Genomic DNA, 16,804 nt, shown 5'->3' on the forward strand with positions numbered 1-16,804 from the left:
AATATATGTAACAACACTATTCCTCTAAGTCACAAGTTAACTAACGCATCATAGGCAAGTTTTTGGCAACGTTGGTTGACACACAAGCAACTGTTGCATGACTTAATCACCACCTAATAACGTGGAGACCTTCCTTCACACTTTCTTACGGCAAGTTAGTTCGCACATCCATCTCATCGTCATTCTTATTCCCCCTTTTACAGATTATCTAGTTTATATAATAGTTTAACTTAGTCACATACCTTTACTTTATATTGTATAGTTATTTTATACCGCCTGAATGAAGAGTAAAACTTTAGAACTAAGCTTTGATATCAATTCCCTGTATTCGACCCTGGATTACCCAAGAAATCTATTGTTTCGCTTATACTTGGGCAAGCAATAGGAAAACTTGTACGCAACAAGGACTTAGTAATTATGTGAGGACGAGATACATAGAGAGCATCTCGCATGCAATGACCATGCCTTATCATTTAAGAATTAGATATAGACAAAACACAACACTAAACACTAAGTCCAAATTATCACACCATGGATGATGGGTGTTTCTTTCTTTAATCTCTCTCTGAGCTCTCACTCAGAAATTGACCACAGAAGAGGTGAAAGACGAAGATCAACTACTACTACAGATAAGGAAGGACTCTAAAACTCATCCTTCCTCCAGCCTCCTTAGATACTTGTTCTAGGTGGAGTTGGAGGTACTTAGGTGGAAAATTAATTATGCTATGCTACACATCCATCCTTCCTATGTTTCACATTCGTCTTTCCCTACAACGATCACCATAGAAAGTAGTCGTTTCTTGTCACATCAGCTTCAACTACCACTTTCGTCTTTTAGCAAATCATCTTGCGTAATGTGTTGGGATCTTGCCTCATGATGTAAATCATCAGGCTTCTTGCTTATCGCTGAGTTCTTGTGATTTGCTTAATTTCTTCTTTTCGCCATCCTGCATGAAAAAATACTTAAAAGCATAGTTAATCAGGCGTGATGACCTATGTAAGGTACATTCCCTTAACATTATAAATTTGAGTAAAAGCTATATGTTATGGCTCTATATCTCCTGTTTTGACTCCATTGTTTTACCTAAAATACCACAATAACTTGTATTTCTACAAGTTATCAGTAGACCAAGGTAAGACAGGTATGATCATCAATGAAAGTTATAAACCACCATTAGCTAGATGAGGTCGTAACCTTGGAAAGACCCTAAACGTCACTATGGATAAAAGTAAATGGTTGTGTAGGTTTACATGGTTGTGACGAAAAGAAAATTTGATGTTGTTTTGCCTAAATACACACATCACAATATAGAGAGGAGACATCATATTGACTTTAGAAAAGATATGAGGAATTAAATATTTCATAGAAGTAAAGTTCGGGTGACCCAACCGAAAATGCCATAACATAAAGTCATGTTCAAAAGTGTTAAAATCGGAAGACAGTAAACTAGTCCTAGAGATATTACAATCGGAGGTATCATCATCAAGGATGTAAAGTCCTCTGCTATGCCAGATAGTACCAATCGTCCTCCCCTAGCTCAAGTGTTGTAAACAAACAAATTCAGGTAAGAAAGTAGCTTTACTGTGTTGCTCACAGGTGATCTTACTGATAGATAACAAATTGTAAGAAAGCTAAGGCACATGTAAAATTATGGATAGAGAGACCGTCAAAGAGAAATATGGTTCTTTGTCAGCAATCGAGGCTAAAGAGTCATCGGCTATTCGAATTTTCTCATTACTAGCACAAGGGGTATAAGAGACAAAGTGCTCCAAAAAAACCTGTCAAGTGATTTGTAGCCCCCGAGTCTAAAATCTAGAAATTCTTTCCGCCAACATTGAAAAGTCTAAAGGATCGAGGCATACCTGACTGAGCAGTGGTGCCCAAAGTAGGGGGCTAGTCTAGCTTGCAGTAGGGACAGTTAACTGAGAGGTGCTAGCAGTCTCACTAACATAGGTACTTCTTGAGTTCAGTTTGTCATCAGAGGAATGTTTTTTACATTTTGGGGAACGACCATGGAGTTTCCAATACTAATTCTTGGTGCACCACTGTTTCTTGCAGTGCTCGCATACAGGGATTCGTTTCCCACTATTCTTATCATCATAATGGGTCAAGGATCGAGGGTTAAAAGCAACAAAAAAGTTAGTTATATAATTCGAAGGAAAATTGGGGAGCGAAATTATTGGGTTCTTAGAATACATTGGCAACTTGGTTGGTTTAGAATACGTCGAAGGCTCGCCTGCTTCAACCTCCAATCTGTTATAGAGTTGGTCAATCTCGTTACCATAGAAAAAGTTTGTTGTAAAGAGTTGATGGACATCGACGCCTGAACGGACGTATTTGATAGATTTACATTAAAGGATGCTTGTTTCGTGTAATGCAATGTTTATTTGTACATATGTGCTGATAAGCACTAATTGAACGATCTATTACGCGACTAGAATAGGATGATGCGATAAAACGAGAAAAACCTATCTATGTGTTGTTACTCTTCTCATGGTATGCGTGTAGTACAAGTTTTCTTATCCATAGTCCAAGTGTAAGCGAAGAGAGGTTTCCTGGTAAATCAAGGGTCAAACTCAGGGAATTAATGTTCCTATTAAATCTATCGCAGCTAAACTCATGTGGTATAATCTATATAGTGTGAATATGAAGAGTATATTTTGTCCTAATTATATACACTAAGGTGTAATTGATGGTGCAAGATGATCATGAAGATGGAGCATGATGGAAAATGAACTCATATTGCAAGCATGACATGAAGGAATATTTAATTAACTAAATCGAAATGTATTGTGTATTAACATTTTAAGGTGATACAGAACATCTATTAACTTTAGAATTAAGGCAAGCGTCCTTTTGGCGCCTTTATCATACTTGCTTGCCCCTCGGGATTCAAATACTTAAAGTTTGTATCTAATCAGTTTGTATATGTCGCAAGTAATTTATCCTAATTTAAGGGGAGTAACCTTTCGATGCTTTCGTCGCACATGTTAACATTTCTGCAACTTATGCGAAGGATGGCTGGACGATAAGATTGTATTACTACAATCTCTTCGTCCTTGCTTCATTAAATATGAGCTCTCACTTATCGAGCGGTTGCTATCAACATGATTGTCTTTTCTCTCGAATAAAAAATGCTTGATGTTCACATTTAGCTAAAAAAAACTTACAAGACATACATTCGGATTCTCTAGTATTAATAACATTTTTCATTGCTTATGAACTAATTAAATAAATTGAAAGTGAATATCAATAGAGAGATTGGAAAGTAGTTGAAGAAATGCATTAATATTATAATTATAACTTTAGGCCTTTCGGTCATGGATTCATTTTATAAATTAATACAAGAAACTTATAAAATGGTATACAAAGAAATGTGTCAACACTCATAGTACGATTTCTCATACTCCTTGGCTCTAATTTTCACCTATTTGTTGAGGAAAAATGATAAGGGAAGAACTCTCTATCTTTTTGTTCTAAGCTCTCACCTAAAACTCAAGAAAAAAGAATGGAAGATAGAATGAGCTTGCTCTCTGGTCCAATTTTGTACACTTTTTATGAAGTAGAATCTTCTATTTGTAGGCGAGGAGTGATGTTGACAGGAGATTCCACTCCTCATTAATGCTTCTAAGTAAAGTTGTATTAGCATTGCATAGATGTCCTTTTGTCCTTTTTCTGAGATGTGCACCAACCAAATTTATCTGCTAGTACATCAAATCGCCTAGCTTGTTATGATCGTTGTCGCTTTGGTTGGACAAGCCTCCCCACATGATGTTTTGTCACCAAGCTGCGCTCAACTCCTTTTTGCCTAATATCCTGCGATAAGACATATAAAACGCGATAAAATAGGGATGAAGTTCTTCTGTAATATGTGATACATGAGTTAATCAAATCCTCTACTTTTTTTCCATGTTTTCTTCTATTCTTATGCAACAATTAGGTTTCATTATTTTACATAAAAGCCAACAATAACTTGTATTTCTACAAGTTATCAAAGGGTTGTTGTCCAAAGGCATGGGCAGCACGTGGGGCTGCGGATGATCAGAAGGGTATGACGGTTGAACAGACAACGACGCAGAAAGGAGGCTGGACTGGGTGATGAGAAGAGAAAGCAGTAGCGGGTGAGATTGATTATGACTGGAGGGTTGCGTGGACGACGATGAGGGTAGATAGGTGGCATCTGAATCTGGTGGACTAATTTTTTCATGGCGGCGTCCATGGCGACAGCGGCTTCTGTTTTGGTCTGGGTTTCTCTTAAATTGTTTTATAGGGTTTCATTATTGCTTTACTCTGATACCATATTGAAAGCAATAAACTCACAAAACTGAAGCTTACGTGGAAACCCAAGTACAGGGACAAAAACCACGATATTGTTATTCTTTTATTACTTTCTGGTGATTTATTCAATAGATATAATGAGGGAGAATAAATAGAATACACAAGGAAATAAAAAAGGTAAAGATTTAGGAACTTGGGTAAATATTTCCATAACCTTTCCATAAATACCCTAAAGGTTAAGTCCACTAATGCTTACAATGATTACTCAAGTAAAAAATATGTTAAAGAAGAGTTTGACAAGAAAAACTTGGATGTGCCAAAAAGAATCCTTGGGTTGAAATTGTAAGAACCAACAAATCAAAAGAACATAGTTATTGAGAAAAAGCTCTCGAGAAATTCTGTTAGAATGAGTCTAAAGTTGTGTCTGCTCTTTTAGCATAACACTTCAAGTTGTCATCTAGAAATTCTCCGAAGGAGAATGGATTAGAACATGAAGCCTTGGACTATAGTACCCTATTCCCAAGTGGTGAAAATTAGTCGTCAAACTTAACTATTGGTTTCTACAATACCTAGCTAATTTAACTAATGGACAGTCATGAACTTGTGAGTCGGTATATGACAAATCTTAACAAAAGATTTAGAAAAGCAAAGAGAGTAAAATACTTTTCTTTTGATTTTTTCTATCAAAACAATAAGTAAAAGGTTAGCAGTGTGGTGTTACTTTAATGAGCTACAATGTATAAATAAGTCACCATAGGATCCTCCCCATGTTTATCAAAGTTTTAACAAACCTTAGAAATTGAAACAGAGTGAATTGAATTTGATCTAATTTAATTGTCTTAATCAGACTTCTTAGCTTAATGTAGCTAATTGACAAGCATGGAATGTATCAAACCCAACTTCTTGATTTGTATAAATTTAATGAGATTGTCTATGTATTAATTAATTAAGAGAAATTTTGGTTAGCATGAAACACTGTGGTGCCTAATTAATTCAGCATTGGCATCTCAAACCTAAAACTTCCAAACGGTCCAAGATGTCCAAGAGAAAAGTTCTTAGAAAAGCAAGCTTCTAAAATGCTCATCAACCACACAAGAAAATATTTTTGCAACGAAAGGTCAACCAAAAAGATCCAAGCCATATATGGGACCAGTATGTTTTTATTTTTTTAACTAACTGCTTCAATTATTTTGCTATTTCAAATATAGCAAAATGTAAATATACATTTTGTTATATTTGAAAACAACCAATTTTCCTTCCCGTTCAACAAAAAATGCTACATGCTTGCGAGAAGGTGAAAGAACACAGAGAAGCTACTAAGTAAAAGAATGTTATAAATAAAAGAATTCCCTAGGCGAGTACCATCACTTCAATTGTTCAATATCATATTGATCTCAAACAACATATCTATATGTCACATATCTGCCTGCAGTTTCGCTTGGTCGGATGATCTTCACTACCTGTCCACGCTTCATTCCATAATATCTAGCAATTGGATCAGTAACCTGCATGCGAGGTAGCTAAGACAAAATATGAAATCACATTAGGAACTAACCCTATAAACATTTCAATATGTATCCAAGAGTACTGTCAAAGCCAGGTTGCGTGCATCTCAGACTATTCTAACGAAACAACTGCCTAGCCCTACTATATTTGATGGTCAATGTAACTCGATAGTCAATGTAACTTGGAGAATATTAAATCTCATCATGGCTTGAGCTCGTTCATAAAAGTTTTATTAATTATATGGAAGATAATTCTCACAATGTTCTTGTATTTCAAGAAAATAGATCAAATAAAATGAAACTCACTTGTGTATCTTTCACCGTATACCTCTCCAGCAACGTCTTCTTCTCTTCATTTGTCAACAACTGGTGCTCGGGAATGAGAACGTGATCTTTGATGTTAACCAGCAATTCTGCTTCCTGCATCAAAAAGTGACAAAGAGGTAAACATTAACTTCAGTAAAAAAAAAAAAGAGTGTAGGCAAAGCATTATTATATGGAAAAATGGAAATCCATAAGTAATTACAAACTAACTTACCATTATTTACCCCCCCCCCCCCCCCCTCATTCTCACTGTCGATGTGAGAGACAACAAAAGTATGAGTATGAGAACTAGCTTTAGGATAGGAGCATAGAAGATATTTATAATATATCCGACATTAAAAGGCTCCATAAATTATTCAGAGGTTTAATTTTTACCTGGAAAACCTCCAAATGGAATTTAGGTGCTTCGCAGATACTAGAACGTGCAAAGGAGGACAATTTTTCTTGAACAACCAATATTGCTCTAAAAACATTATCTGATTTCATACGATTTATATATGTCCGCACTGTCTTGACACTAACCTTCGGCTCTTCAGGAAAGAAAACATATATCTGTGTAAAAGAGACACAAATTAGAGGGGAATAAATAACCTGTACATCCCTATAACCAAACTTAACATAAAATTGGTAAATATTTATCAAATAGTATTATATATTACTCGATGTTAGATAGCCAAGTAATTTCCATGTCAAAATACTTGAGAATGACACAAATACAAACTTCTCCCAAGGAAATTTATCAAGGTAAAGTTTAAACATGTTCAAACAATAATTGCCTGAGTCACTGAGACCTTGCTTTATACAATTAAGGGGTGTTTTGAGGCACTAAATTGAGTTAGAAGTTTTGATTTAATATGTTTAGAATTGAATTAGGAATCCTGTGTTTGGGTTTGGGTGTAGAATTGTAAGGTGAAGTTCCTCACTGTAAACAAGTTTGGAGACACGATCTAGCATGAGACTATACCTGGTCAGAGCTATTATTTCTCATGGACTTGTTGATAACAATATCTTCTTTTTTCATGGTCTCACCAAACTGATTTTTAAATTGTTCCCTTGACATAGCAAGCTCAAAGTCTCCAACAAGGAAGCCTCTATCTCTCAACATCTGCAACACAGTTTTGCGGACTCTGAAGAGTCTGGTGATTTCTTCCTCTGACAACACCATCCCTTTCAGCCTAAAAACACTTTCAAGAAATTCAGTATTCAATTATTATTCTAATTTCACAACAAGATGCACATGGAAGAGTATAAAACTCAATTCCCAAATCAAAAACAGGGGGAGAAAGAAAATAAAATCTATCCATATTCCCCTCAACAACTTCATTAATATAATCCTAAACCATATGGGAATATAAAAGCCAAATAAAAGGGGATCATCAAATCACAGACATTCAACATAAGCATAATCAAGTTGAGATATATTAATCATTCCAAAGGGTATTGATTTACTATTGGTAGAATAGGGAAAATCCACCCTAAACAATAATTCAGACTGTTATAGGAAAAAAGATCAGCATCATGATTGAAATATAAACAAAATCACAGACGGGAAAACGAGAGTTGAAGTAGTTTGTTTTTAAGGGGAAATAGTGCTGGAAAAACCTGATTAAGAAGGAAAGTGGAAGAAAGAAATCTTGGTTTGCCCAAGTCTTTTGGTTTACTACGTCTTTCCACTTATTGGGGCGCTCTTAAAATGACTGCGCTTTTGAAGGGGGAGTTGGGATGCTGGAGAAACTTTTGAATTTTTTTAGAAAATAAATTTTGAATTCGCGTTTTCAAATATAACAAAATAATAAAAAATATTTAAGTATAACAAAATATTTGTGGATAAAAACAAATCTAATCTGTTATGAAATTATGCTACAAAATTGACTTTATTTTAAGCTTTTAAAAATTATGTTTATAAACAAACTCTGAATGCAACCAAGAAAAACCACCCTGATAGAAGACCCACATACATCCAAATCCACCCCCAAAAGAAACCAAATCTAAAAAGAAAAGGAACGGGTAAACGGGGTGAGCATGTTTTCAATGAAAATCGGTGTCGAAACTGAACTAATCGGTTTATAAGGGAGAAACCGACACCCGGACCTCTATGAAGGAAAGCAATCGTCCGAACCCGCTGGTTAATCGACCGTCAACTGTGAGAAAAGAAAAGATAAAAATCAAAATCTCAATGTGAACTGTGAAGCCGCGCGAGAGGAAAGTCTGGGCGGAAGGGATGGTGCGGCGGTGATTTGCTGGTGAAGGAATAGCCCAAGAAGATGAAGAGGTTGGCTGCGAATGTTCACTAGAGGAGAGAAGCTTGAAGAAAACACGTGGATATTAGGAGATCAGGATATCTAAGTACTCTCTCCAAACTTCATTTTATATAAAAACTATACGATTAAGTACAATATTTTTTACTAAACAATCGTTTATATATAATACATCGTTGCCTATAATCATGTGCTGACAGCAGACAATAAGGAAGTTAAATGGACAGACACAACAGCACACTTAGAACTATGGACAGAACTAGATTTAGATTACTATTTTAATTCAGCTGTTGGTGATATCCAAGATAAAGAATGGTAGGGAGATGTCAACTATGTGATTGGCCGCATCAACATAAAAGAATACTGGTTGACTGTTGCAGCTGATATGAAGAAATGCAATATTTATGTGTTTTGACTCAATACCAAAATATGTTGAAAAAAAACTTGTTGATGCAGCTCTTGAAATACCTATGAATCCTTTCACTGGCAATTTCTATTGGAATACATGCGCATTCAAAACGTTTCACATATGGCCTTTGGCCAATTAGTAAGATCAAATACCACATTACAAAAAGGCGCTTCATTAGATTGCGGGATTTTTTGTGCCAAATTTATTGAATGTCTTGTAACAAATGCAAACCGTGATTGTCTAATTATGAATAACATGAAACTGTTTAGACAATAGTATGTAGTAGAATTTTGGACAAATAAATTCTATTGGTAAATAAAATGTATGTTTTGATTGATGTACATGTACAGTTTTTACTTTTAAATTTTAATCAGAATGTTTGTATTTATTTAGATAGATATCATAAAACAATTGTATAAAGATATAAAAACATTCGTGTAGAGAAATGTAAAAGATCGTGCATATACCTTTAAGTAATTGTTTATATATACCACACTAATGTTTAAACGATCACGAATTTTTCGATTAATCTAAATGATCATGTAAAACATCATAGACCACCACGCACTTAAGTCAAATCGATCTCCTAAACTATATGTAAACATTCAAGTATAAGCATAAACGATCAGGCGATACAAACCACACGATCATTTAGTAAAGTCTAAACAATCTTCTTAATACATGTAAAGAATATTGAACGATCGTTTACATATACCACACTAATGTCTAAACGATATTAAATCTCCATCAAATTTAGTATCAAACGTTTATACATAATAATGAAAGAAAGAGATTACACATTTTCATTAATTGTTCAAACCTTGCTTACAAGTCTTACTATTATGTCATTTACGATTACTATTGGAACATCTAGATGAACTACTAAATTCACCAACAGATGGAATTCTTTATTTTCTTGGTCTTCCAGCTTTCCGTTTAAAGACTGGAGGTAATATTTTCATGACAAAATCTTCAACTCTCCAATCGAAATAAGATCCAACAGGTTGAATACAACAAATGTATGTTGATAATAGTGTTTCTCTATAATAAAACTCAGATACATAAGAATAGGTATCTAACTTAAGCATTCCTAGAACGGCAAGAGCATGCGCACAAGAAATTTCTTCAACATCCCATACTCGGCAACTACAACGTTCCATGTTTAACTTCACAATAAACTGTTGATTTCCATCCGTTACTTTGTATTCAATTGTACTAATTGGATCAACCTAATACATAAGACAAATAAGGACAATTAAGAAAATAATAACAAATAGATTCCAACCTCTGTATACATCATATATATATATATAGATAGCAATCTATTTGTGCTTATCTCAGACAAAAACATAAATATTGCTATCTTTACTATTGGATAGACAAAGATAGCAATCTATCTTTAGTTGTCCGAGATAAAAAAAAAAATCTTACCAGTAATCTTCTCGACTTATCATGTTCTAAACGCAGAACATTCTTAGCTCAAGAAGTCAAACATCTCTTCATTGTAGAAGCAACTTTATTTCGTTCATAAAACCACTTTTGCAATACATCCCTAATTGAACTAAGCATCGTAGCCACATGTAGTTCACTAAGATCTTTAAACACTGAATTTGCACTTTCTGCACAATTTGATGTCATCATTCTATACCTTCGTCTACATGAATATGCTTGAGACCACTTCTCAAAACCAACACTACTAAGATAATCTATGATATTTGGACAAACGGACTCCATGCATCTCATGTGGTACTCAAATTCATCAATGGTGTAGGCATAAGCACAGCTAAAGAAATATTTATCAAGTAGTGGATTCTTAAAATGAAGTTTCAAGTTACTTAAAATATTTTTTGTGCACACACAATACTCAACATCAGAAAATACTCTTAAAACTCCTTTAGGGATGCTAAGATGCCTATCAGAAATAATGACTAAATTAGCCCGCTCTGAAAAACTACCTCATATCTTCTAAAAAAAATCATGTCCATGATACATCATTTTCAGAATCTACAATGGCAAAAGCAATAGGGAAGATCTGATTGTTACCATCTTGTGATGAGGTTGTTAATAGGATGCCACCAAACTTACACTTCAAAAATGTCCCTTCAACAGAAATAATAGGTCTACAATATTTTCACCCCTCAATTTATGCACCAAAAGCCATAAAGCAAAACTTGAAATGACCATTATCATCCATTTCTAAAGCAGTGCATCTACCTATAATAATTACAAAACACATTTCTATTAGCACAAAAAGGAAAAAAAAAACAAAAAAAATATGAAAGGTGCTAATATTGGCCTATCTAGATAAACTATGATATTAGTCTATCCACATCTATCTGCAAATGAATTTAAATTTGATATACAAAATTGATCATATCTGGGTTAGATTTAACCAATTTATCAAAGAATCTTGGAAACAATGCATACGATTCAACTGTCTCCATGTAATATCTTTACCATATGTTCTTTCGCTCTCCAAGCTTTTTGATAACTTATATTAACTCCAAAATTTGTACGAGCCTTATGCACAATCTCTTTAAGAATGGAATGATTAGTAGACATGAAGCTAAAATCATCTATCAAACAATTGTCAATTACTGTTGAAGAAGCTTGCATGTGAGAATTTTGGGCAGTACTCAATGAACAATCATGATCAGAAGTGTATTTTCATAGCATCAAAATTCTTAGTTCGACGTAAACAATCATCAAAATCTTCAATGATCTTCATAACGAAATACAGGATGTCTTATAATAATACCTACATATTCTAAACATTCTATCTTGACGCCGAAATATATAATTCTAAACGAAATTTTATAATGAACTAAATAGTTCAAACAAAAAACAATATTGAGAATACTCACCGAAACCAAAATCACAGAGACGATATTAACAGAGCAATATAGACGATCTTGATTATCCAAGATGACAAGAAGAGAAACGATATTATCGAAGATGATGGATATGAGAGTGCATGTTGTCAAAAATTACGAAAAAAGCAAAGAATGTCAAGATGAAAGATATATAAAAGACGAGATTAATAACTTGGAAATGATGATCATGAAAAAATCGGGAAGAAGAAGAACTATAAGATTTGAAAGATCGTTATAAAAGAGTAAGGGCAAATAAGGAATTCTGAAAAAATAATTTACCTTAATGGGCTTGTTATATGGGCTAGTTTACAGTTTTGTTATAGGGGAATTCCTGAAAATAGCAAATATTAGGATAGAAAAAAAATAGCAAACTGTTATATTATTTTAATTTATGACAAAACTAACTGCCATAAATATTTTTCCACTCTTTTTGGCCCGAATTTACACCTCTATGGATGACAATTATCCATATACAAATACAGTGTATTTGTTACGATCAAAAAATCAAATAAAATATCACATATCACGAATACAGTGTATTTGTAAACACACTTATTTATGATAATTCTTAACTAAATAAAAAAAATATTATATTGTTCCTACAATCCCTAAAGATATGTCATTAGTTGAAATTCTTAAAGATATGGCAAAACGAATATTTTTTTTTTAATTTTTTTTGCCTGAGCATACCCTTTACAAAGAGCAATTCCTTGGTATTTGTAAACACATTCACTTTTTGATAAATCTTAACTAAACCAAAAAATATTTTCTTGTTGCATAAGATTTCACCAACATCCGTAAAATATGACTTTAGTTTTAACACCCCTAATTATTAGGATTTAAATCAATTAATTCACAAATTTTTATATTTCATATTATTTATCAAAAATTTATTAAATAACATATTACAAAATTTTAATAACAATTTGAATCTACAATTTATATTATCTCCTAAAATCCTCCATTTCAATTCAAATTTTTCTTCATATCCCTAAAATAACACAAGTATAAATTCAACTATTTCGCATTTTTTATTCTTCAAACTATTTATCAAAAAATAGACATAAATTATACATAATAAATATTTTATATTTATTAACCTTTTGAGTTTAGAAATATATATCTCACCCTAAAATAGTTAGTTTTAATCTCAATTTTTAACCTTATTTTTAAATCCAATTTTTACACTTTAATTTTAAATTGTAGTTTGAATCCCTAAAATTATGGTAAAGATACTAAACTTAAATTTGTAGATTATCATCCCTAAAATAATGCTAAAACAACAAACTTCATTTACAGCATTTTCATTCCTAAATTTTATTGATTTAAAAATAATTTTATAAATAATACATAATATGGAATTGTTATTTTGAATTTAAATTTTATACATTATCCCTAAAATGATGCAAATATATCTATAAGATTATGGGGTTTGTTATATTTTAAACCATTTATTAAATGGCCATAAATATGCCTCAATGGCATTTTTGTAATTAATTGAATCTTATTCTTAAGAGAATCGTCGACTTCTCTCCTTCCATGAATTTCACCAATTTGAAAGACAACGGAAAGTTTGAAGTGGGACGAGATCTATATGAAATCGAATTAGCAAAGGTTCTCCATAATCAACCTACTCTCAATCGCAAATTCCTCAAGCACGATGGCCGTAATCTGAAGAACCGGCGGAACGACATTCCTAGACTTTGCTTTTTCGACGATCTCCTTCATGAAAGATGCATATTGCCCACCAAAGATACGTACTCTCCTCCTCTGTTTCTACTCTTTGTCAACGTCGACTTGTTTCCTATTCAAAGCTTTCATTTACCAGAAGGAGTAAACGAGTTCGTTGTTCTGTCCCAAATGTGCCGAAGCATGTTCTTCAAACCAAAAACTAGCTGATAGCAACAGCGAGATCTTCGAGGAAATCAAGAGATGTTGGGATTAAAGGAATTGAAGGATTGGAGGATGGTGAGGGAGTGATTTGAGAAGGGTTCAGAGAGGAAGAAATCAAAGGAAGCTCCAATAGTTTCTGCAAGATGAAAGTTTGATTTTAATTATAGGGTATTTGTAGTTTCTTGAATAATTGTATTTATGATTCAATTTTTTCAGTTAGGTAGGGGCATTTAGGACATTATTCTAACAATTAGTTTTCCATATTTTCTGATTTTGCTATTTTATCAATTTAAATAAAAATTTGTAATTTCACTACTACAGAAACTGACTCTCTTGACGATTTTAAACTGTCAAGAATGATTATTCTTGACGATTTTAAAATCGTCGTTGAATCCAGTGTCAAGAAAGGCAATCATTTAGAATCGAAGGTTGTAGAGTAATCTAGAGATTTTCAATGATAATTAAGAATCGAAGGTTGAAATTCATAATAATCAAAAGATCAAAAGGAAAAATAATTCCTTTAAATCACTTCAATGGCTATACTCTCTGTGAATGAACTTTGTAAAGTAATCTAGAGATTTTCAATGGAATTCAGATGGAATCTAACTAATATCAACATTGCTTGTTTTTCAATTATTCATTTTCAACATAATCTCAAGTGGACATAACAAAAAAAGTGATTCCAATTTTCAACATGCCTTGTAGAGGTTTACTATACTACAACCATGTCTTATATTGAACTAAGAAGAGTTGAATCACATTAGTACCTTGAAAAGTTGGTGGCAAAGACCCCAGTGTGAGTGTTTCAAATTCAACAAAATCGATCTTAAATTTGGGAATTTGCTCTGCATTTATAGGTTAGGTAATATTTCTTGTTGTTTTGCATATTGTCTGTGTCAAGAAAAAACAAAGAAAAATTATGAACAAATGCATAAGAAATGGAGAAGCTACAAAAAGAGGGGGGAAATAAAAAAGTAAAGGAAATGGCAAATAAAATATGTGGCAGCATGACAGGTGGAATTAACATAGTTAACCAACAAAAAAGTTGATAGAATGACTTAAGAATGGATAGTACTGATGAAACAGGTAAACCTTATCAAGATAGGGCCACATATATTCAATAATCATAAGAAGTGTAACACAAAAAAATTAAACAATATGAAAAGTACTTACATTATCAACAGCCTATTTTTATGTTAGACACGTCCATCACTATCGATTCAAGTAGAAAAGAAGTTAGTTAAACTTTGAAACTACTCAAAGAAAACAAGTATTAAACAAAGAAGAGTCCTGGTAATATATGAAAGAGCAACAACGAACAAGGACGTCAAGTACAAACATGCGTCCATCTGATGCTATTCAATATAATTCCCTGTGAAGAAGTAAACTGTACCATTTGATACTATTGAAGAATGTGGAGCACAACGGCAATAACCAAGTCTTGTTCTTCACTATTTTTCACCTTTTCTCTATTCACACATTTTATCAAACACCTTCTAGGTCGTCTATCTCCATAAAATTAAATAAAAAATTTAAAAATAAATCTTTTATGACTAGTATTTCATCCTTTATTTGCCATGAAAAATAAAGTAAAAGATGGATAAAACATGGGCAGAGTAGTAATCAAACCCCATCACAATATATACTTTACAAAATGTAATACTATTAAAAAACAATCAGTAGAGCAGCGTACAAACAGACTTGTCTAATATTCTGGCAAACTTCTTCTTCAAGTGTGTTTCAGTCCTTTAAAATTTTTTTGAAATCATACACAGTCCCAAGTCAAAATAATCCAATTGTTCCAACTTTTTCACATCTATGTCAAAACCCTTCTAGTTCTTCTTCCAATTCCAAGTTAAAATAAAATGAAGTTGGTATTAAACTTACACAGAACATAACTATGCATTTACCCATGTACATTCTTTTAAATCAATATGAAACTTTATATTTCACTTATGACCACTAATAACTTAAGTAAATATTACCACATAGCAATAGAACGTGGTATTCTTGACTAATAGAATGTGGCAATGATGAGAAAATAAAATCTACCTAATCTGTAATGAACATTATTGTGTTAATTTGAAGAAAAATTTATACCACAAAAGTGGAAAAGAAGAACATAAGACAAGATGAAAAAAGAACATTTTCAATAATCATGTTTTCTACCTTCACTTTTATACACAAGAAAAAGTACATAACTTAAACTATGGAAATATCACCAACAAGTGAAAGTTGTTCTCTTGTAACATTATAATTTGAAATTTTGTAAAAGGAGAACATGTAAAAGAAAAATACCAACATTGCAGTGGTGGACTCTCTCAAATTGCCATCAATCTGGATATAGAAACTGGTTTGTGCAAACAAACTTGCAATTTCATTGAAGTCCAATAAGGATGGATCAAAAGTAGAAATAAACTCATTATAACCCAAACAATGGGTATAAAAAGAAAATTAACCTTCAGTAGTGTAAAAAGATTTATGTCCAATCATACATACCCCTGCCTCTCCTTGAATAGGCTCAAACAAAAACCCAGCTATTCAGTCACGGTGCTCTACATTCCATAAGAATGACAAGTAATAAGTTAAACCAGATGCCAAGTATATAAATCCCTATTGCGAAGCAATAAACAAATATATAAGGCTGTTTTATAGTGGAAATACACAAACAAGATGATTTTTTTATGATTCTTTTAGTAACAGATTTCTTGACATATAAATTTCAAATACAAGGGTGACGATGTCTTTGAATAATATATTCTCCTAACCTTTAAAGATTTTCTAAAGGGCAACTGCATCACCAAAATCAACTTTAAGATGTCCAGGCAACAAGGGACCAAATTAGTCAAATGTAGATCTGTATCATTTCTACCATAGAAGTTCGAAACAAGCATCACCCATAAGCCAAACAAACCGTAAATTAAAATAAATAGTAAATTTCCTAAGGCTTAAGTTGAGCTATTAGGTATTTAATACAAAAACTAAACCAGTCCATCAATGTAACAAACTCGAAGTTCATAGAGGAGAAGAGACATACCAGCAAAATGGTTGTGAGTTTGGGTTTTTTAGTGTTTTCGTGGTCGACGTCCGGAATGACTATGCGTTTGGGTGGATCAAGAAGTTCTATAATTATCCTCAGCCGTGCGTGGTGGAGCGAAGTTGGGGCGGCCTAGATGTTTGGAAACCACCCGTGCGCGAACGTTTATGGTGGAACATTTGCTATCCGTGGCGCGAGAACGTTCGGTAACCGGCCGTGGGGGAAC

General features: G+C 33.2%; 1 protein-coding gene and 1 long non-coding RNA gene across 4 annotated transcripts; both read right to left on the bottom strand.

Annotated features, from left to right (window-relative positions):
* Window positions 1-5,593: 5,593 nt before the first annotated feature.
* On the bottom strand, window positions 5,594-8,485 carry LOC103498269 (DNA-directed RNA polymerases II and IV subunit 5A-like). Of its 3 annotated transcripts, none has more exons than XM_008460825.3 (5): window positions 8,200-8,485; window positions 7,073-7,283; window positions 6,484-6,660; window positions 6,091-6,204; window positions 5,594-5,799 (listed from the first exon to the last, which is right to left on the bottom strand). In XM_008460825.3, the coding sequence occupies exons 2-5, from the start codon at window positions 7,271-7,273 to the stop codon at window positions 5,674-5,676; spliced, it is 618 nt and encodes a 205-aa protein (XP_008459047.1). In that variant the 5' UTR covers window positions 7,274-7,283; window positions 8,200-8,485; the 3' UTR covers window positions 5,594-5,673. The 3 variants fall into 3 exon arrangements, with proteins under 3 accessions (XP_008459047.1, XP_016902349.1, XP_008459048.1); XM_017046860.2 differs by having other exon boundaries at window positions 5,594-5,784; window positions 8,200-8,476; XM_008460826.3 differs by lacking the exon at window positions 8,200-8,485 and adding an exon at window positions 7,711-8,193.
* Window positions 8,486-15,977: 7,492 nt separating this feature from the next.
* Window positions 15,978-16,615, bottom strand: LOC127144515 (uncharacterized). Its single transcript, XR_007816270.1, has 3 exons — window positions 16,579-16,615; window positions 16,310-16,409; window positions 15,978-16,096 (listed from the first exon to the last, which is right to left on the bottom strand). It is a non-coding gene; the product is annotated as an uncharacterized LOC127144515 (long non-coding RNA).
* Between the last annotated feature and the right edge of the window lie 189 nt (window positions 16,616-16,804).

Source organism: Cucumis melo, chromosome 12 (genome assembly GCF_025177605.1).
Source record: "Cucumis melo cultivar AY chromosome 12, USDA_Cmelo_AY_1.0, whole genome shotgun sequence".
Classification (NCBI taxonomy): domain Eukaryota; kingdom Viridiplantae; phylum Streptophyta; class Magnoliopsida; order Cucurbitales; family Cucurbitaceae; genus Cucumis; species Cucumis melo.

What these genes read in the sequence shown, in the direction of transcription:
- LOC103498269 (XM_008460825.3), bottom strand. Translation starts at nt 7,273, where the DNA reads ATGGTGTTGTCAGAGGAAGAAATCACCAGACTCTTCAGAGTCCGCAAA. An exon ending in GAAATAATAGCTCTGACCAG is followed by an intron (nt 6,661 to 7,072) that starts GTATAGTCTCAT and finishes TCTTTTACACAG; the next exon opens with ATATATGTTTTCTTTCCTGA. An exon ending in ATACGGTGAAAGATACACAA is followed by an intron (nt 5,800 to 6,090) that starts GTGAGTTTCATT and finishes ATTTTGTCTTAG; the next exon opens with CTACCTCGCATGCAGGTTAC.